Source organism: Leucopleurus acutus (assembly GCF_964270905.1).
Source record: "Leucopleurus acutus genome assembly, chromosome: 3".
Taxonomy (NCBI): domain Eukaryota; kingdom Metazoa; phylum Chordata; class Mammalia; order Artiodactyla; family Delphinidae; genus Leucopleurus; species Leucopleurus acutus.
In genome coordinates, this window is record NC_139145.1 from 109,874,231 (window position 1) to 109,897,509 (window position 23,279).

At 37.6% G+C, this 23,279-nt stretch overlaps 1 protein-coding gene across 1 annotated transcript in view; it reads left to right on the forward strand.

Moving 5' to 3' along the window:
- Nucleotides 1-13,880: 13,880 nt before the first annotated feature.
- Nucleotides 13,881-23,279, forward strand: part of HAPLN1 (hyaluronan and proteoglycan link protein 1) — a gene marked incomplete at both ends in the record, with an annotated part of 30,939 nt that continues 21,540 nt past the window's right edge. The window contains one exon of the mRNA XM_082835131.1: nt 13,881-13,980. Within this exon, the coding sequence (XP_082691257.1) occupies nt 13,881-13,980 (100 nt within the window). The remainder of the gene's footprint in view (nt 13,981-23,279) is intronic.

The window sequence follows — 23,279 nt, forward strand, 5'->3', positions numbered from 1 at the left end:
TTTAAACTTTTGTAACATTAGCATGGAATCGAACACTTTTAGGTGCTTCATTTATCATTTGAAAATTAAATGAATTTTTTCTAAGTTTGTATGAAATGTGATGATTTGTCCAATAAGTAAGATTGTGTGTGTGTGGCATATCTAATATCTAGAGAGCTATAGCATATGGTTGTGCAGACTGTGTACTATATAGCACTGGAGGCTGCCATTCATCCTACAGTGCACAAAGCAAAACCAGCGTCCCTGAGCTCCTACTGTGTGCAGAGGATATTGTGGTGAACACAGTTTCTACCTTCATGGAGCTTGCATTCCAGCTGTTATGCATCCATGCAATGGGCTGGATTCTGCTCTCAAATCCTATAAAACATATTCCTAGAAGCACTTTAAAGTACATGGCTTGAGAGTCTTTTGCTATAACCCAATATGAAAATGTATTACAATTCGAGTGTGTTCCATAATCACACTGATCATTGAATTATAGCAATATTATGTTAATCTGGCGTTCCTGAAGCGCGAGAATCCAATACTAAAAGTTAACCCGTTACTTTCAAAATTTTTACATTTTACTTTCATAAAAAATTGGAAATCTTTTTAAAGCATGTTATGTTTGCATCTTCCTCAGTAAACAGAGAATATATGACATGGTTAAGAAAATCCCTCTTGGGGTGTGGAGAAAAGGGAATCCTCCTACACCATTTGTGGGAATGTAAATTGGTGCAGCCACTGTGGAGAACAGTATGGAGGTTCCTTAAAAAACTAAAAATATAACTACCATATGATTCAGCAATCCACTCCTGGGCATATATCCAGAAAAGAGGAAAACTCTAATTCGAAAAGATACGTGCACCCCAATGTTCACTGTAGTAGTATTTACAATAGCTAAGACACGGAAGCAACCTGAATGCTCATCGACAGATGAATGGATAAAGATGTGGTGTGTATATATATATATATATATATATATATATATATACACACACACACACACAATGGAATACTTCTTAGCCATAAAAAGAATGAAATAATGCCATTTGCAGCAACAGGGATGGACCTAGAGATTATCATACTAAGTGAAGTGAGTCAGACACAGAAAGACAAATACTATCTATATATGATATCACTTACATGGGGAATCTAAAAAAAAAATGATACAAATGAACTTACTTACAAAACAGAAATAAACTCACAGACCTAGAAAACAAACTTATGGTTACCAAAGGGGAAAGTGGAGGGGGGTGGAATAAATTAAGAATTTGGGATTAACAGACATAAACTACTATACATAAAATAAACTACAAGGACCCACTGTATAACACAGGGAACTATATTCATTATCTTGTAATAACCTATAATGGAAAAAAAATGAAGAAGGATATATATACATATGTATAACTGAATCACTTTGCTGTACACCTGAAACATTGTAAATCAACTATACTTAAAAAGAAAAATCCCTCTTAGTAATATGCTCTAACAGGATTGTATTTTGAGAATATTATTGTGAGATGTGTAAAGATAAATAACTCTCGGTGGTTGTGGCACTTTGTTTAGAAGAGCTGAGAGCATCAGGAAAAATGCAAACAAGTGTGACATGCAAGGCCTTCTTGTCCCTGCCCCTGCCCGCCTGTCCAGCCTCGTCTCCAACCAGTCCATTCTGATTATCCTACTCTCCCGTCACAGGGAGCTACATGTAGTCACACAAGCAGCCCAAGCCTCTCACAGCTCATTTCCTTTGCATGTGCTCTTCTAATAGACAGCGATATCCCTTTCCCTCTTCTCTGTCTCCTCTTTCAGATCCAGCTGAGCAGTCACCTTCTTTGTGAAATCATTCCGAGCCCCTCCCGGGCACGGGATTAGGTGCCTGCCGAGGCTGCTGCATTTCACAGCTCCAGGGGGTGCCATTCCCTCTGCATACCAGAGAGCTCCTCCTTCTTCCGTAGTATCCTACGGACATGCCTCTAGATGCTTAGCATCCTGCTCTGTCTACTGCTTCACAGCCTCCCAAAGGGTAACTGCTTTGCCATCTGAAGCTGCACCTTATTTCTACTTGCCTGGCATGAAGTGGCGCTCAATGGATAATTACTTGAATTATGGCTTCACGTGGCACGGTACATATTAGGAGCCCTCAAGATATGTCAGGCTGTTTTTTCCCTCCCTGGATCTGTTGAGATTGTTCACTTAGCCTATCTGGCCATTTTTTCTCTATGGGGATATCTGTCCTTCAAGTCATTCCTCCCACTGCCAGTGGCTGTGCTGCTGGCTGCCTTTTTCAGGAGTCCACTAGCTCTAAGGACACTGCTCCTTCGCCACCGCCCAGCTGCTGCTGTTTTCTTCTCCCTCCTCCTCCTCTTGTTCTTTTCTGCTTCCTTCTCAGTGGTAGGAGCTTTTGCCTTTTCAACGCTTGTCTGCAAATGCACACTCTGAATCAGCCATTGACATTTTATTTCCCATGACATTTATACCTTTCGTGGTTCTCTCAGTATTTGCAGTATTGTGTAAACTAAAAATGATTTTCAGGTTGCAGTTATTACCAACACCTGAGGGTGATGACTGACAGCTGAGTTGGTGAGGTTTTTCTACAACTTTTTAATAGCAGCTCATTTTTTGAGGAGTTGTACAGTGTTACCATTTCCCTTGCTTTCTAGGTACTTTATTCTCAGGATTACATTTTATCGCCTAGATACAGATAGATCTGCGTACTGCTGAAGTTAGCAAGATGAAAGAGATTATTCAAAGGTCATTAGTACACAAATAATCCTCAACTGTCATTTACCCGGCATTGATGAGAATTCTGATCTTTAGGTAACTGTTCATGAACAGCCATTTCTTTCTATGAAACTTAGCTTTTATGGTTACTCCTTTCCTCTTAACTCTAACAGCACCCACCCAGGAACTCTGTCACCTTTACACTGCTCTCACTAGCATGGACTTGTGTCTCTCCATAATATCTTACAAAGCCATGGTCAAGTTTGAAATGGAAAAGACCTTGGGCAACTTTGTGTTGGTAATTCTAATGGTGGGAATATGGAGGGAGATTGAAAGTCTGCGGGAGGGTTCGGGTTGGTAATTTTATGGTATTTAGGACATTGAAAAACCTTCGAGATTTATGTATACCTGCTTTCCATACTTCTGACAATACTGCCCATATTTTTATGCATTATACTCACAGATGATTATTTACTTCTAAGTCAATGGCAAGACTAATACCTATATTACATAAAAGTTTTAAATGACATTCTTCTTTATGAAAGTTATAAATTATGTAGCTATTTTTAGAGTCTAGAGCTCTGTCTAGGCTTCAGTGCCTATAAAGAAGGTTGATTAAATGTTTTCAGAATGAAAAAATTCCTCAGCTAAAGAAGATGTAAATGAGGATTATTTAGTTTTAAAAGCTTAAACACTGAAAGATCACTGTAACTTAATCTATTAAGACATATTCTTGGGTTGTATCTTGTATCGCAAAACCAATATGGAAACTTGATTTAATGAGCTTAGCAGTCAATATTTGCCAAGTTAATTGGAGAATACTGGATTCTCCCTTTTTGTGCTGTGTAGACACAGCCTTTCAGACTGGAACAGGCTTTGTTATTCATAAGCCAACGAACTGAATTCTGATGAGATCATGCTTTGACGTAGAATGTGGACCAATAGTAAACCTGCTTCAGGGTCTTGGAAGATATCTTAAAAGCGACAGCCAAAAGAGGTGGGGGACTGCATCAAGCAAAGAGGAGAGAAGTTTATGCTCTAAAGATCATTAATGGATTTATTTTTGTTTTTATCATGACTTAGTATGATCAGATACCTCAGGAAAACATTGATCATAAAACCCTTCATTGTATTCAGTAAAAAATCAGAACTGACATATATTTAAAATCTTTCTACACCTTCTCAGAGTCTGATCATTGTTTAAAATATCTGTGAGTTGCCTGATTCTTGTTGTTTGTCAGCTAGTTTAGAATTCCATGTAGGATTCAGTGGGGAGCTTAGAGTTGGATTTTGCATTATGTTGAAAACTTGTTACTGTCACATCTGTGATGCGCCAAAGCTGTGTTGTAGATAATTTGCAGTTGTATTTTTAGACCTAGTGTTAATATAATGTTTAACTGACAGCTGTTGAAATTTTTAACTTTATAAGAAATGCTAACATTTTAAACAAAATGGAGCCTTAACATACTGTTTTGCTAGCTTAATTAGAAACTTTCAAAAGCAATTTAGTTGAAATTCATGTTATGATCAGTTTTCTATATGTATAAACTCTACTTCTAGTTTTAAAAAAATTGTTTAAAATTGTAAAGTCTATAGCTAAGAGGTTTGGATTCATTTAGTTGTGTGACTATGAGCTAGAGTAACTTGTTTTTATGTAACCTACATTTAAAAGCAGTCCTAACACCATCTTATTCATATTTGCACATTAAAATACAAAGAGGAGAGTTATTTTCCATGGTGTTAAAATGATGTAAAAGATTAATAAAAATGGAAGTTGTTTTATTTTATTCACTTTTGTGTTTTTAGATTATGTTAGGAAACAATGAGATAGCAATCTAAGCTCTTAATATTCATATAGGTGTATATATATATATATATATTCATTCTTTTACAGTGCTTCAGGAAAAAGTGTTTACTATACATCATTGGTTAAAAAGGGCCTTCCAATCTCTTTAAAATGCCTGTGTTTAAGTTCTATTTGCATTGCAATTCACTAGGGAATGTTTACCTTTGTAGAGTTTTTAATTTAGTGCCAAATTTCTTGTCAGCATTCAAAAATCACTTAGTACTACTGAGAATGGCAGTAAGTCATTTGATTTTATACATTAAGAAAAATATTTTTAACATTTAATTTTATATTATTCAGTATAATGCTTTGTATTGATGCTACTGAGAATTTTGATCATGGACTCAAGGAAGAAGGAATCTATAAAATGATGTGTTTCCTATACAAGTATGCCTAGCAAGTATACGCTTTAGAGTAAAAAACCTTTTTTCAGAACAATGCTAACATAGGTACAAGTTTTTCTTGTTTGGTTTTTGAGATTATTCTAGTCCAGAAATGAAATTTTAGTCAAAATTACCTCTAGCATGTGGACTTATTATTCCCATAATTTGATCATGATTATAATGCCAAGACACCATTTAGCATGGCAGCATTTAGCAATCAAACTATAAAAGAAATTGTGAGTGAGCTTGGGAAGTGACAGCATTGCTAATTTATATACCAACAGGTTTAATCATCTTCTAAGAATTGCTCGTGAGGCGATTTGATTTTTGAAAATTTTATGTGTAATGACAGAAAATGAATGTTTTCTGCATTCTATGAAGGATGCATTTTTAATTGCATAGCAATATAATATTCATATCAGTTATAGTCTAATTTTTAATGTTCTATGGTAAAATCATGATCTTTTTTTTAGGGCAATAAATGTAGGATAAGTTCCCCACAGGTAAACAGAAGGGAAGGTAAAAGATTCATTTTCTTTTAATCTCACCATTATCATCAAAATGTATTTCTTCACATGTATTTATTGACCTCCTCTACTAATAACTCTCTGGTTAAGAAACAAACTATTAATTATGGAAGACATGCCCCAACCCTAAAAACCTAGAAATCTCATGTAACTGAAAGGCTTCTGAGTAGATGCGAGAACGCTGCAGGTGGCAGACAGACAGCTCACAGGAACATGCCCAAGCTACTGTACCAACGTCCACTACACTCCAGGGCTTTGAGACCTTAAGTCCTGCCCATATCTTATACTAGTTTTTTCTCCAACAGATTGTGAATTATCCACTAGCATTAGAACTAGAATATTGGAATATAATGAGAGAAAGTCTGGAATTTCCTTGGCATGACCTGGGAAGACAGTCTTACTGACTGCCCGTGTAAATGGGCAGGCATTACTATAGTTACAACTTATATTTTTTCCGTCTTGTTTTATGAGTGGACTTTGACATCTACCTGTCCACTGGTATTATCTCACAAGATTGGAGAGGCACAGTTTATGCTGCCTACTCTCCAATATAATTCCAACCAAAGGTATTGCATGTAAATAAACGTTGAATGAAATGTTCCCAGCTCTTAAGCATCGCTATAAGGTTAGGGTTTCACATCGTCTATAACCTGGGAGTGTCAGAATCCTGCTGTATATACCTCATTCATTTATTCGTTCAGCAATGCCAGGCTATTAGATACTCAGAAACAAGAAAAGTCCAAATAAGTCACCGTGCTTATTAGTATGTATATGCACTGCTTTCCCCCATACTCCCTAGGGATTCAATAAAAATTTGCAGGGCTGAACACTATAAACACCAAATATAATTTGTGCTTTTATTTCTATATGCTTTTTATGTTTGTTTTAGAAAAGCAATCAACAAACAAAACCACTGTGGAACCCTTTCATAAAGCTGGTTTTGGAGAAGTCTAACCCGTCTCAGGAATTATCTAAAGCAGGTTCAGATGCGTCAATGAGAGGCTGGAGCAAATGTGCTTTGATTAAGTGAAGAGCCGCTGAGTTTGTCCCAAACTCTATCAATATTCCTCCAAGAGACAGCCGGCAAAGAATAACCAGCCAAAAAGCAATAAGTGAATCAAAATGCTACTTAAACAAGCATTATTGATGTCATCCCTTTAAAAATCCTTTAATTTGTTTTTTGAGGTGAACAGTCCTAAAATGCAATGTAAGTAGAATGGAGGGCCTGATATCTCCGTTAAGAAAAAGTTGAATAATAATAACAACAAAGAATGTGTGGAAGACTTTGACATTTGTCATCAACTATTCTAATTGATGGATAAAAAAAAATCTGACCCTGAAGCAGTTGAATTACTTCTCTTAAGAGTCACACAACTGGAGTGACAAAGCAAAGAATGAAACTAAATTCTGCCTTTCCTCCATCACACTCATAACATATTGCCCATCTCCCTAGGATAGCCCCCATTTACATGGTACTGGTTTCCCATACAGTTATAAATAGTTCTTCCGTTCACTCTCTGCCCTGGTTTGGACGATAAATCATATGATCACATCAAATATCAAATAATGTAATAAATATAATAAATACAGGGAAAAGAGGAGAAAAAAATGAAGTTACAGTGGATGGGTAAGATTTGTAGGTAACAAATGGAGAAATAGAAGCAGAAAAGCAAAAGATAAAAAACATCTTTGAAATGAAAAATTTAGGGGCAAAATGGAAATTAAATAGGCTGATTTCAAAGTATGGAGGAGGAAGGAAAAAAGTCATAAAATTTAAAATGCAGCTTATTTTGAGAGTCGTGAGGACCCTATGTTCAATTATTCTAAGGCTTTAACATTACCGGACACCCTGGTGACCTCGTAGTCTAGAAACGGTCAGTCTGTTGCTTCCTTGTCCTTGGCGTGATCCTTTCCTTTCGTAACTCAGCTTTGACTCCCTGAAGCTCAAGCACGAGATGAAGAACGCCTGGTATTCTTAAGGGCTTAGACACGTGGTTCTCCAATCTGAGCCTGCGTCAGACTCACCTGGAGGAGGGGGCAGGGCTTGTGAAACACTGCCAGCTGGGCCCTACCCTCAGTTTCTGATTCAGGAGATCTGTCGTAGGCCCAGGGAATTCGCTTTTTTAATGAGTTGCCTGGTGTTACTACTGCTGCTTCAGGCCCTCCTCTGTGTTTTGATTCCTGCACTCATTTCAAATAGTGAACTTTTTTTTTTAATTGAAGTATAGTTGATTTACAATGTTGTGTTAGTTTCAGGTGTACAGCAAAGTGACTCAGATATATATATATATATATATATATATATATATATATATATATATATATATACACACACATATATTCTTTTTCAGATTATTTTCCCCAATAGTTTATTACAAAATATTGAGTAGAGTTCTCTGTGCTACACAGTAGGCCCTTGATGGTTATCTATTTTATATATAGTAGTGTGTTATGTTAATATATTAATCCCAAATTCCTAATTTATCCCTCCCCCGCACCTTTCCCCTTTGGTAACCGTAAGTTTGTTTTCTGTCTGTGGGTCTGTTTGGTATATAAGTTCATTTGTATCATTTTTAGATTCCACATACAAGAGATAGTGAACTTTTTAGAACTCACCTGCCTCTGAGAAGGAGATATCTTTAGTTTGCTATTTTCTTACATTTATCCATGAAAACTGATCAGGTTTGAGGTGAGCCATGCCAGCTTGATAACAATACCTTAGTCTGCATAGTTTTTATACTTTTCAAAAACACTTTTCACCTTGGGGAAAAAAATTATTAGTATTTTGTAGGTGAAAAACTTGAGACCTGATGTGTTGATTATGAGACCTGGTATAGAACTCATGTTTTCTTCCTCCTGACCTAGGACTTTTTCCAGCTTCTTAGGTTGCCAAAGGATCACGCCAAGGAAGCAGCAGACTGACCATGGCCTGAGAAGGAGGTTACCACCATGTCTGTGGCTAGACATCTAATTCAGGGCATCATAAATTCTCTTCTACTTCTTCAGTAGTTTGCACTTTCATAGAACAATGCAAGATGACAGGGCAGATGTTTTGTTCACTTGGAGTTTATACAGACTCACTCCCTGAGGGTAGTTATTGTTGTATAACTGAACACAGATTTTTTTCATTCATGGCTTCTCTTTTGATCATTGGGTATATTCCAAGCAGTTCTGCATTCTGCCCCATTGTGTGCAGTAAATCCTGGGGCTTAGGTAAACACCAGGGGTCCCTCCGCACACTGAACAATTCAAATGCATCAGTAGTCTGAGTTCTTTAGCCATCATTTGGGTCAGTGGTCTGACTCCTGGATTTTACACACCTGCAGAGTCAAAACAGAAAACAAAGCCAACCAATAAAAACAAAACAAGTGATGAGTCAGCATAAGATTGTCATTAAAAATATATTGCTTAGTAAGTATAAAATAATCTACAATTTTAAAAAGTCTAAAAGTTATAATTCCATGAAATAAAGGCCATTCTAACAGAAGAATGGTCAGGAAAAAAAAACAGTTTTTAAAAGTTGAATTAATTTAACCTAATGAAAAAGTATACTTTGCAGTCCCTTGTTTTTTTTTTTCATTTCACTGCACCACTGATCATGGACCAGCTTCTGCCTGTAACTAGATCAGACTTGAAAGATATCAAGAAGGAGAAGGTTCAGTCTATTTTAAAATAATTCTGTCCAATCAGATTCTATGGTTTGCTCATTCAGCTTCTAGCAACCTCTATATGGATTCTCATAACCTGTAAACTAAATTTCAAGTGCTGAATTGAAACCTGGTGTATGTAATTATGCCCTCAATGGAGAAGAAAAACAACTCTTCACCTGTCCTCTATGTAACTACACACGTGATCTTTAAACAGTGTAAAAACTCGCCTCAGTCTTGGCTCCTTTAGTCCTGGTTTCTCCCAGGTCCAGTTTTCCATTCGCCCTTCCTCTTGGCACACAGGATGCGCGTGCAGTGAGGAAAGCATTCCAACTTTGGATGTACAGACGTCTTGTGCCAACAGTGCTGTGATCAGTGCTATGCCTACAACCCAGTGAGAGAAGGAGGAGAAGCACTCCAGCTTGTGTGAAGCCTTGGAAGAGTTGTGAGAGCTGATGGCATTCCTCAGGGTACACCGGACACCAGTGATGGCAGTGGATTGTGCAGGCTCTGGGGTCACATCAGACTGCCCAGATCCCCAGCTTCTCACTTCACATGATGCGGACTTCACCACTCTGACGTGTTTCCAGAGCTGTAAAATGTGTATACTAACATACTTCAATTGAGCTGTTCTGAGAAATAACAATTAAATGGGTGAAGCTTCAAGGACAGTACCAAGCATGTACAGTTGTCCCCAGAGTCCTTGTGGGAATTGCTTCCAGGACGCCCTGTGGATACCAAACCCCACAGATGCTCAAGTCCCTTATACAAAACGCTCAAGGGCTTCCCTGGTGGCACAGCGGTTAAGAATCCGCCTGCCAATGCAGGGGACATGGGTTCGAGCCCTGGTCCGGGAAGATCCTACATGCTGTGGAGCAACTAAGCCCATGCACCACAACTACTGAAGCCCATGCACCTAGAGCCCGTGCTCCACAGCAAGAGAAGCCACCGCAATGAGAAGCCCACACACCTCAACGAAGAGTAGACCCCGCTCGCTGCAACTAGAGAAAGCCTGCGCACAGCAACGAATACCCAATGCAGCCAAAAAATAAATAAATTTATTTTAAAAAATAAAATGCTCAAGTCCCTAATATATTTGCATATAACCTAGGCACATCCTCTTGTATACTTTAAATCATCTCTAGATTACTTATAATAACTAATATGATGTAAATGCTATGAAAATATTTGAAATTAAAGTTTTGCTTTTTTGCTACTTTCTGCAATATTTTTCCAAAATATTTTTGTTCTGAGATCGGTTGACTCCGAGGATGCAGAACCCATGGATACAGAGGGCCCACTGTCATAGTAGTTCAGGAAATATGTGGCATTAGCTCTCAAGACACAGAAAATAGCATACAGGCCTTCCACTTTGTTTTATTTCCCCATTGCCCAATACAATAATTTTAACACAGTAGGTGTTTAAGAAATAGCAGTCGGCCACTTTGGTATTAGACTATTGGTATTGTATGTCTTTGTGTCTATCAAACTATTAGACTTTCAGGTTGGGCCGATATCTTGCTTCCAAATAGTGGTTCAGTAAACTGAACCTGTAAAATCACAGTACTATCATGCCTGTGACTGTGAACACAGACATCTCGATTTGAACTCATCTTGAAGCTGGCTACAGCATCACGGTGGCAAGGTTTGATAGGCTGTAGAAAGAGACCAGCAGTGTGTGAGCTGCAGGGGAACTAAGACTGTTAATTCAAGGCTGGCAATAACTGGTTCTAGAGAAGCCCCCAAATTTCCTAAATTCTGCTTTATCTAAAACTGAAATATTTTAGCCAAAAATACCTGGATATTCAGAGAAGACATCATTACAAATGCAGATAAACAGGGTTCAGTGTCCTTCTCCTTTGAGGACCAGCACACAGACAGCTGGCACAGCCCTCATCCTCAGGAACCTCAACCTAGTGTGCAGCACCTCGTGTGTACTTGCAGTTTGCTTAAACACCTGAAAATTGTGTCCCTGAGGTTTGCTTTCCTAGTTTCATGTCTTTTGGTGACACAGTTGTTATACCGCCAGGGTAACAGAGACCATTTCCACTTTCTCCTACCTGGACTGCATTGATGCCCGTGTAGGGGTATTTGCACTGAGGATGTGTAATGTCCTCAGCTATTTTAATTAAAGATGGTGCACGTGTGAACGCACGTGTGTGTGCCCACACGTGAACCACCGTGGTGGTTCTCATGGCACCAGAGTGGTGCTGTAAACAAGGCAGGGCACGACCTTGCCACGAAAAGTGCCATCTGACTCTCATATGCAAGCCTTGGAAAAAAAGTTCATACTCACATATAACATAAGTCAAAGTTTTCATATCACCTACGTTCAAGTAAAAGAGCCGAAATAAGAAAGGCAACAAAATAACTTTCTTTTTCAGAAAAATAAGCACAACTCAAAGCAGGTGTTGCTTTTGCCTAAGGCAAATACAAACATTGTCGCGTTCTTAGATGTGTGACCTCCAACAAGGTAACTGGGTCAGAAAAAAATGGAAAGATTTGTCTCACAGGATTATTATAAGGACTGCATGAGCCATTACACGCACAGTGCTTAGCAGAGCACTTGGCACATAGTAGACATTCAATTAAAAGGAACTGCTGTTATTATTATTTATCTCCAGCACTGCTCCCACCCCAGGATGTTTGCATTTTAAAATTGGGTCGTTGGATACTTAATATTGTGACACAATGGAATGAATCCTTAGTGATATAATTTTTAATACTATGATATGGAATTAAAGTAGATAAATTTGTGTGTGATATATTTTAGGTACAAATGAGTAAAAATCAAGGTGACTTCTGTGGTAGGATGCATAACTCTGTGTGTGTGTGTGTGTGTGTGTGTGTGTGTGTGTTTAGGGGGGAGTACACAACTCCCTATAAATTATACTGTAGATGTCCACCCTAATGTGAAAGATAATCTAGCAAATTCTCTGCCTCTGCTCATCTTGACCCTTCTTAGAATGTCTCCTTTACCAGGCAAAATTGTATGTTTTTCTCACACCCTCTCTTCCACATCTCCCCCTCTCCTCTGATTCCCGTAGTGAGCAAAAAGAACAGGACACCTCGTATACCCGTTGGCCCATTGTCTTATGTGTCTGTCTATAACTGTGTCAATCATATTCCAAATTCCGAAGGGTCACCTCTATTATATCTGTTCACCCAAAGTGTAGTTCGGGGCTGAAAACAGGTAATATTTGTTAACAGTATTCCTATGGAAAAAAGTCAGTTGCTTCAAAAAAATAATCATTTCCCAAAAAACCTGAGAGGAGCAAGCAAGTGAACTCCTGAAAACAAGATCAGTAAATCGGAGAGAATTTTGCAGGTGACAGTTTTAGTTTCCTGGGAAAGTAAGTTTCTCAATTTGCTCATCCACCATCTTCTTTCTGTGACATAATGAAGAAAAAGAAAAGGGTTAAAGCAAACATGAGAGACTGAATCCTTAAGCATCACAACGATGCCGATTTTTAGAGGGGAGAAGGCAGAGAGGTACTGCTGTCCCAAGAGACTTGGGGGACGGCTGTGAGTAGGGCATCGGGCTCTGGAGAAGAGGCTGGCCTGCAAGGGCCTCCAGGAACAGACTCAGAGCTCTTTAATAAGTATTCCAGGGAGTCAGGCTTTCCTGGAAAAAACAAACTAGTGTGAGAAGTCATTACTGTGCAATTTCAGTCTCAAAAATAGCCAAGTATTGTTAAGGCTGCTGTGTGCATGAGAGAAAAAGAAAGCTCTTGTTAATATCTGCCTCAGCTTCCACATTAAAAGAGGAGCTACACTGAAAATCTTGCCTGGCAAATACTGCAGAGGTCGTCTGGTTTGTATTATTTGGAATCACTTTTTGGTCCTTAGAATGACGAAGTTTGGGGGGGATTGTGTCCCTTTTTGTCAAATCGGTTTTGCAATAAAGGACAGCCAGGCGATGGCTCAGCCTCTTTCACTCAGGACTAGAGCTGCGCCTGGCTGTCTATTTCAGCTCTTTATTTGCTTAATTGCCCTGGGAGGCTGGCAGGAACGGTCCCTGCAGCCGTGGCTCTGCTGACTGCAGAGACCCTACCTGGCACTCCAAGTTGATGCGTCAGCATTTTAGGTAGAAATGAATGAAAAATCAATCAGGATGACTGCACTGGTAGCATGCACAACTCTAACCTAGTTTGTCTATAATTTTCAACTATTCACCATAGACCCAAGCAGTGTTTAAGATGGTGAGTCTGTAACAAATGTGCTGCTTCTGTTTAATCAGGCATTTTTTTGTGTGTCCTCTTTTCTATTTAGAAGCAAATCTAACCTGCTTAGGAAGCCATATGTAAAATGAATGGATTCAGTTCCGAATTAAACCAGATGACAAATATTCATATGTAGCTGTATCAAACTGTTATTAACTTATACTTCAAATTCAGAGGTTTAAATGTTTTTGAAAAGTCTGTTTATATCCTTGCCACGTCTTTTTGTAACTTGCTATAACTCTCTACATCGAAACTATACTGTTCTAAATAAATTTCTAGATTTACAATTCTGCAAAGATAGAGTTAAACACTGTTTGGACTCTGGCTACATAAGAGAAATTGGAATTGTTCAAAGCTGCAGTCTTCAGCTCCCAAAGACAGCTACAGTAACTTTCTGAGCACATCGGGTTAAATATTTTTACAGACCCATTCTATGATGATAAGGCAGTAATAAGTTGTGCAGTGCAACACTCCAAAGGGTTCCAAATCTCACAAGCCTCTTTGTATGTGATGCTTTCACAGTGAAGAAGATTCTTTGGGCTACAAAGATGAATAGTCTACTTCTTCTGGTGCTGATTTCAATCTGCTGGGCCGATCATCATTCAGACAACTATACTGTAGATCATGACAGAGTTATTCACATCCAAGGTAAGAAAACACAGCTTCTCTTATGAAAGTCAAATCATTTCAAGTTACTTAGAGTTGAGATGCTTGGTTAGTGTTTCTTAATTTTAGTTCTGCTGCATTGACTTTTCCTTTCAGTGAATTGGTGAACATGCTCCCTGGCTTTTGAATGCTATTGCATTACAGTAGAGTTAAGAATCGGGGGACAATTAAAGTGCATTGGCTTAAGAATGTCCAGCTGCAGGGAGTTGATGCAATTGTTCAAGGCTTTTCAGTTGCTATCTTCTAAGTAGAATGGAGGGTAGAAAGTTTATTTAGAGGCAAGGCAAAAGCGGGGTGGGCGGGGGGAGAAATAGGAAGTAAAACTTAAGATGTGAGGTCATTTTGTTAGAATCATCATTAAGAAAAACATGAAAATGAAAGTCAGACAAGCTAAGGTTCAGGAAGAAGTAACTTACCCTATTAAAATCTCCTTTGGTAAAGCTTTAGTTCCCATAGACCAATGTATTGCCCTGCATATTTCTTTTCAGCTCAGCTGAATCCTAAGCCTGGGAGCTGTAGCAGGATTTGAGGCTGCAGTACAATGCAGCTATTTCCTCAGCCCCAGCTTCAGATGAGGGACATCCTGCGTTAAGAAAGCTAAGAGACTTAGCTTTCAATGAGACTTAGCTTTCAATGTTGCATTTCAATGCAATAAGAAAAATATAATTCTAAAGGAGCTGGAGCTTCTCTCTTTGCCCTTGTATGCTGAATAATTAAAATAAGAATTACAGGATTTAACAGTTTAAACATATGATGGTATGAATTTTAGATGAACTCAGTTTGGGGACCAGAGGCATTATAAGTTTGCTAAGAGACATAAAACATCAAGTTATAGCTTCAAGGTCAAAAGTGTAGTCTCAGAAAATCGCATCCACTGTTGAAAAGTATGACTTGTGAAGGTCAAATGATAGTGTAGGTCTGGCTGGAAGTATTTTCCTGCATGTATTACAACTACCCAGATAGAATTCTGAATTTGACAATGTCTAGCTATTTTAGGCATTTCTCTTTCAGTTCTCTTTGTTTCTAACAGCTTTACAATTTTCACTGTTGGACCATAAAAAGGAATTACATAATCATAAGTTTTACTATGCAAGCTGCTGACTCAGCTGTTTCCTTTACTATATATAGTAGAATCAAAGCTGTTTCCCAGAGACTTAAGATATTTACACATAGAGATTTCTGATGAGGGAGAACATCCTTTTAACATCAAGTCACAGAAGTTTTAAATCCAATGGAGGATTAACCTTTAGCAATGGTTTCAAGCCATTACTAGACAAGATACCTGTTATTGATGTAGAAATCATTTAGTCTAATTTCATGCAGAGTATAAAAATATTATTTTAAAACTATATTAACATTTTAAAAGTTACTCCTGAAGGAAGCCTGTAAGTCAGACTCAAGTTTTCTCAGCAAGGAAAACTTCTGTTGCTCCAGTCTTTCCATTCCCATATACTCTGTTGAAATTTAGTGCAAAGGAATTGCTGACACAAGGTATCAGAATTATCCAGATTATTTGCCTACACTATCCAATTTTTTAAAAAATGACTTGCTAGTCCACTTCATTTTAATTGTAAATTCACGTTCTTAGAAAGTTGCTCTGAGCTTTCAAGTAATAAAACTACAAAAAAAAAAAAAAAAAACCAACTACAAGGCCTACATTTTGCTTATGGAAATTAACACTGAAATGTGATTTGGGTCAATATTATGATGCTATGTCCATAGTTGAAATTTTTAAAAAAATTGCTCCAAATACCTGTTCTCATTAGTTTTTATCCAACAAAACGTTTTCTTTTTACTTTATTATAGCATTCAGATTGAACTTTCATGTTCTCAGCCCTTCAGAGAAACACTCCCAAATGGCCTGCCATAATTTCAGTTGCCTTTTATAACACAAAAATAAACCCATAGCACAGCAGATAATCATTAAAGCAGATAACCTTCATTACTTACATCCTGGGTTATTTTCTCATATTTAAAACTTTTATTTATCAAACACAGCCCTCCAAAAACAAAACAAAAACATGGCCCAGAAGGAATTTAAGGGAGCTGAAGGCTTCATAAAATTTTATAAGAATTTTGCAATCAAATGATTAAATTAGTAATCTGAATCTCAAATTCCCAAATTGTACTGATAAGCAGTATGAGCTTCTCTCAGTGACAGAAAATTATTCAAAATTCGTGTTACTACAAAAACACCTTTTCTACCTCTCATTTGTAATTAATTTTTTATTTTTGTACCTCAAGTTTCCCAGGCTTAAATAATACCAGGGGAATAATGCACATAATCCTCAAATTCTCCTTGGCTGCCTTGATAAAGATGCTGAACACTTTGTTAGCACGTTCTTAACTCTTATGCATAAGAGTTACCTAATTATTTTTTCTGAAGGCTTCCTCCTTATCTAGTTCTGGGAGATTCTATAGAGACACAGGCAAAAAAATTTTTTAATCTGGCTTAAGAAAAAAAAAGTCAGAATACCAGGGGAAAAAATGGCAAGTATAGATTCCTGGGCAAAGTGTTTCTATTGAAAAGCTTTAGATAAAATTGCACTTGCACTAATTCACTTCCTTTAATTTTTTTATTGAATCAACTTGATTATATAAGAAAGTAAACTACACTTGTCCATGGAGTCTGCTAAAAATTTGCAATCAAGATATCAGCTTCTATATCATATACTGTTCGCAGTGTGGGGGATAGTAATTTCCTCAAATACTTCTACAGGAAGAGATAACTGCTGTTGACATTGTCTCTATAACAATCTCAACTAACGGATTATACTCCTCATTTCATGATGTGCCTAGTCAAACAACTTCTCAATCCTTTGAAACTTGAGTTCATTAGGAAGAATTTTATATGGAGTACTAAATCACACAAAGGCACAATTTTTAAAATATTTGGATCTGTTCTAAAAAAACTCTTTGTAGACTTTCAATTACCAGTAGAAGTTCACAGATGATGAATATACTTTGTAAAATACAACTTTTACGAAGACATTTATATGGACAGCAGAGAAATTTTATGACCATTTGCCTATTAAGCAAAATAGCTGCAAAACAATTATAGTTATACTGAATACGTAACCGCCTGATCTTATCCATGTCAGCGATCCAGTGTTTCCTGCCTCTGGCATTCCAAGTGCAGGTCTTCTGATGACAAGTTCAGGAGTTTTTCCCCTAATCCCAGTTACTGGCTTTAGACCTTGGGCAGTTTACTTAATCTCTTCAAGTCTCAGTTATCTCATGTATAGAATTGGGTATAATCACTGTTATTCTATAAAGCTTTGTGAGAATTAAATTAGATAATATATGGAAAAGTGCTTAGTACCCAGAACACAATAAGCACCAGTAGATGATAGTTGTTATCGCCATGTTGATTATTTCTTCACTGTCACGGAAAACTGATTTTTAAATAGAAAAAGGAGCACAAATACTGGTGGGAAAAGGTCATGCTTTTCAAATTCATTTGCTAGCAGAACCATATCATTACCTTAGTTCTAATGAAGTAAACATTTTATAAATTGCCTTCTTTGCCCTCCTTAATTCCAGTTTTAAATTTCTCCAATGGTATTAAACAATATCTGATCACTTTTACTTTCCGTGTAGAAAATGAAGCTTTCCAAACTTAAGTAATATTCCCCTTAATATACTTAGTAGGTGAACACAAATAAGCTACATTAATTTTTTTAGAAGAATAATAAGAGGAAATCTTAAGAGATAAAAACAGTTCCCTTCTTTATAATAAGTAAAACTTACGGTCACTTTTCTCAAAAGATAAAGCAATTAAGATTTTTTTAAAGAAAGAGTTGTCAGAAGTTCATCTCTGTGGGTGGCAAAAATAATGGAGATCTAGAATCCCTCGCACAAGTAGACACTCTCCACTCAATGTGGTTGGTTCCCCCTTCTTGTGCCCCAAACCACTCTTCCATCCTAGCTTAGCATCAGACTGTCAGCTTCGTAACACTCCAGCTATACAGTAGTGCCTGGCACATACTAGGCGCTTAATATATGTGCTGAATACGTGAATGAGTGCAATGAGACACGTCTAAATTACCACTCTTGTAATGAGCACTTCTCAAGTCCTGTGGCATCCATGGCATTTAGCAACACATGACACATTGTGTGGGCCTAATGTACATTAATAGATCACTGCTTTCGTTGTGTAATGTTGGCATAAAGTAAATCATAGTTTACAGAATTTAAGAACTTAAAAGGACTTTAATATAGATCATTGAGATCAATACGCCATTGTATAAATGAGGAAATCAAGACCCAGCACTTAAATGTTGCTTGGCCCAGGCTGCATGGCTGATGAGGAGACGTTTCTCTTGGCTAACCCCCTTCTTCAAATCTGGGATCATTTTTCACCTTCTTTTTTTTTTTTTTTTTTTTTTTTTTTTGCGGTACGCGGGCCTCTCACTGTTGTGGCCTCTCCTGTTGTGGAGCACAGGCTCCGGACGCGCAGGCTCAGCGGCCATGGCTCATGGGCCCAGCCGCTCCGCGGCATGTGGGATCTTCCCAGACTGGGGCACGAACCCGCGTCCCCTGCATTGGCAGGCAGACTTTCAACCACTGCGCCACCAGGGAAGCCCTCACCTTCTTAATGAATGCACCCTGACTACTGTGCTCTTCCCCTCCTCTGGCATCCCTATCTACCTCTGATCTTCTTTTCCTTTTCTCTGTAGTCCTGGATATCTACTTTACTTATTTTTATTCAATTGTTTGTGTCCATCTCTGCCACTAGAACATATATCAGCTCCACGAGGGCAGGGATCTTTGTCTGATGTATCCCAGTCACCTAAACTAATACTGGGCACATAGTATAGGTAATCAATACATTTGTTAAATAAATTCAGGGCCAAAATCTAGGAACTTTTCCTAATCAAGTCCTAGTCAGTCTTTCCAAATCTCAGGAAACTTTACAGTTTGTACGATGAGAGGCAGCAGATAAGGAAGAGGATTCTCAGTTTCGATAGCAATTTTTGTTTGGTCATTTTTTATTGCTCCCACACTGCACATAGCGTTTTACAATCCAGGAGAATCCACCAGAGGCAGGATGCAGCAATCCTCCTAATGTGTGCACGAAGCTTGAAGAGTATTTGATTTACATTTGGTCACTGCAATGCTATCGTGTTCCTTATGTAATATCTGCAGAGTTGGGATCTGGTGGTGCAGAGAGGATCAAAAGGAGTGAAGTGATTTTAATAATGGATGATCATAAACCATCTACAGAACAAAAGTTTAATGGGAGAGCTAGATAAGCATTCTCTCTTCCACTTAAAACTTGTCTGGACTCAGACTCCATGAGTCTGTTTACTAAAAGTTAAATTATAATTTATTTTTTCTTTTCGAGGCAGAGTACACTATCTACAGCTACAAATGCAAAATCCATGAATATCAACTATATTTTCCAAATTGCATTTGGCTAAATGCATACACTGTTAATAATACTATCTAGAAATTATGAGCTATAAAGTATTAGAGAATTTCATCATGAAATTATAAAAATTAGCAACATCCTAATTCTAAAATCTCTTCTTAACTTACTATAGGATGTGAAACCAAATATGCTAATAAGAACCTACTGCTTTAAACACAGCCTTATCATTTGATCGGAATAAGAATATCACCATATAAATACAGTAAATAAAACCAAAAGAGATGAAGGAAAATGTATATAGGCATATACATACATATGTAAAAATACTGCACGCATACATATATACACTTATTCGGCCTGCTGTAACAGAATACCATAGACTGGGTGGCTCATCAACAATAGAAATTGATTTCTCACAGTTCTGGAGGCTGGGAAGTCCCAGATCATGGTGCTGGCACATTTGGTGTCTGGTGAGAGCTGGCTTCCTAGTTCAGAGATGGCTGTCTTTTCTCTGTGTCCTCACATGGCAGAAGGGGACAAGGGACCGCTCCTGGGTCCCTTATATAAGGGCACTAATTCCATTCATGAGGGCTCCACCCTCATAACCTAATCACCTCCAAAGGCCACACCTCCAAATATCATCACATTGGGAATCAGGTTTCAACATATGAATTTGGGAGGGGGGGGGCACAAATGTGTCATCTACAGTAAGCACCTTAATAGGCATTGGGAATAGAATGATGACCAAAACTCACAGTCTTTGTCTTCATCAAGCTTATGGTCTAGTGAAAGGCAGACATTACTATGAATATAGAACTACTAACTGTGATAACTGCCATTCAATAAAGCAGTTTCTTTAAATTATAGGTATAAGTCAAGCATGGCAATAATTTTCCTCAACTATATAGTTGGTACACTAGGTACACACACACACACATACAGTTTATATATTTATACACACATACACAACGGTTATAAATAGAAAAAGCAAGGAATGAAATGCAACTTTGCATTTGCTAGCCCATTGCCCAGTCTTCTGTGCATTTGTGTGTCCTTTTGAAATAATCTACTCATTCGGGCATTTGCTAAACATTGGCCTTCTTTGTGCAAAATACTGAGTTATTCTCTATGGAAGAACAAACCATCTCCTCAGTGAGCTTAATGACAATATTATCAGGGCAACAAAGATGACAAAAAACAATAAAATAAGTGTTATATAGAGGTTGAAATATGAAGAAAAGAATAATTAGTTACCAAACAAAAATATCCTACTATTTAGAATTTTGTATTCATACTCACTTTTTAAACCCATAAAATACACCTTAAGAATATTTCTAAACTTGTTGTAGAGTAGCCTAAAATGCTGAATTCTATGTTATTCTATAATGCATCTATTAAAACAATGAATTTTAGAATACTTCCAGGTATAAAAACCTATATTTAATAATATTTTCAGGTAGCAACAAATTCACACTAACAGCCATTGCGTTCTCTGTTCCATCCTGAGTGCTGAAATTGGCAAATTATGCAGGAAGCCAATGACTGTTTGGAAACTTTCCCAAAGCTTTCCCCCCCCCCCCCAGAAAAATCCATTAAATAGAGAAGCCTTTTTCTTTGGTTGCAGCTTTGCTGGAACCAATGTTGACTCAGCTAAAGCACTGACCTATAGCTGAATGGATTAATGTTAAAGTAATTTCAACATGCTATATTTCTCTGACTTTCCCAGCTACCAAGAAAGAATAGTTAGATTTCTTTATTGCTTTGGCTCTTTATTTTAAATGGAAAATGGAAACTACTCTTTTAGGAATGTATTTTGGAGTACAAAAATCTACCAAAGTGCTAAGTTAAAATATTTAATTAAGGGCTTCCCTGGTGGCGCAGTGGTTGAGAGTCCGCCTGCCGATACAGGGGACACGGGTTCGTGCCCCGGTCCATGAAGATCCCACATGCCGCGGAGCAGCTGGGCCCGTGAGCCATGGCCGCTGAGCCTGCGCATCCGGAGCCTGTGCTCCGCAACGGGAGAGGCCACAACAGTGAGAGGCCCGCGTAACGCAAAAAAAAAAAAAAAAAAAAAAATTTAATTAAGAGGTATCAAAGTGAAAATATCCAGCGGGTGGGAGGGGATCTTTGTTACAGAAATATTTTTATTTCAAAATGAAGACACTGAAAGCATAAGAAATCTAAAAGTTCTATACAAATCACTTCAAAAACATTTTGTGTATTTTGTATTGCTACAATGTAGTAGCAGCACTACATATGTTCTCAAAAATGATTATCAAGTAGTCAGTACAAATTGGAGCCATTTTAATCTTGTTTTAATTAAACACGTTGGTTGCTTGACTTGAGTACTTGCTGGGTAACTAATTACCACATGTATAAACTCTGAGTAGTATGTTTTTACATACTCAAGGATTATGCTGTGAAATGTACTAAAGAATATTAAGTTAAACAAGAATTCTACCTACCTTTCCCACACACTGTCCACTCAAACAAGACAAGGACATTAAGGATAAAAACACAGAAAGACCATAGTCCATCAAGTACAAAATTAACAAAGCAAGTTAGAACAGGGAACATTTACTACAGTCAAGGGCTCAGATTAGGTGAAGGGGGTGGAAAGAAGGGAGAGTCGTCTCTTGTTTCTAAAGAGAGATCGTAAATTTAAAATAGAAACACCACTGAAAACATAATCCTTGAAGTGAGGAGATTTCCGCTTCTAGAGGATTCTATGTGAAGTGGTGTTTGTTTGCTTCCTTGCTTTGCCTTGTTCCTGGAAAGCATTGGAAATGACGTTTGTCCGATTGGCTCAGAGTTACTGAATGGTAGGGAAAGGCACAGATGAAACAGGTGAAAGGCATGTAAGTTAAAGACAGGTTTCCTTATAAACTACAGTATGTATTACATACAGTTTTTATTTTCTTAGTTATATGGCTACATTTTTTCACAATGGATTTATGATTATCTGTGACCAATAATATTGCTAGTAAAAAATAATGAACACTCACACAAGGGTTTTTTCCTTTTCTGTTTTTTGCTTTTTTTCAAGAATAGAGAGGAAAATTCTAAAGTTTTCTTCCCTAGAATAATGTGGGTTATGAACAATTCTTATTTTCTCTTGAAAACTGTCATAAATTATACTGAAAGGTTTTAAATCTCCAGAATTTACATATGATTATTTTATGTTCTCACTTTGCCTTGTTTTTTTATCACACAATCATTAACGAAGGGTCTTAATTAGCTTAAAATACTGAAAAGCTGATTGGACGTTAATACTTCATAGAGATGTTTCCATGTAAACGGAATATCTTATTTTAAAAGATGTATGATATAACAGTTATTTATAGGCTGCCCATAATATATTAAAATCAAAGTGTGCTCCAAAACCAAGCTTTGGCCTCTTTTCTTATAACTATTTATTTGGCTTGCATATGTAATTGAATAAATAAAAACAAATGAACATATAAACAATAAATATAAAAGTGTTTTTAAGGGGGAAAATCTTGTGAGAGAGCCCCTAGGGGGCTGTAGGATGAACCCCATAGAGGGGAATTAGGAAGGGCTCTGTAGGCTGAGCTCTGAATAGTGAGCAGAAGCCTGTCACATCAAAAGCCAGAGACAGAGCATTCCAGGTAGAAAGAATGGGAAGTGCAAATTCTCTGAGATGGGAATAAACATGGTATTTTCAAACCAGAGAGAAGCTAAAGGGACTACAGCCTGGCAGTGGAGAGGGTGCGGTTTAAGATGAGACTGGAAGAGGAGGCATGAGTGAGACCATCATACTTTTTATTTGGTTCAGAGTATAGAGTTCAGATTTTATTCTAAAAGTGCTTGAAAATGGCTAAAAGGTTTTGAGCAAAGGGATGATGTAATATGATTTACATGTACAAAAGACCAGGTGACTACTGGA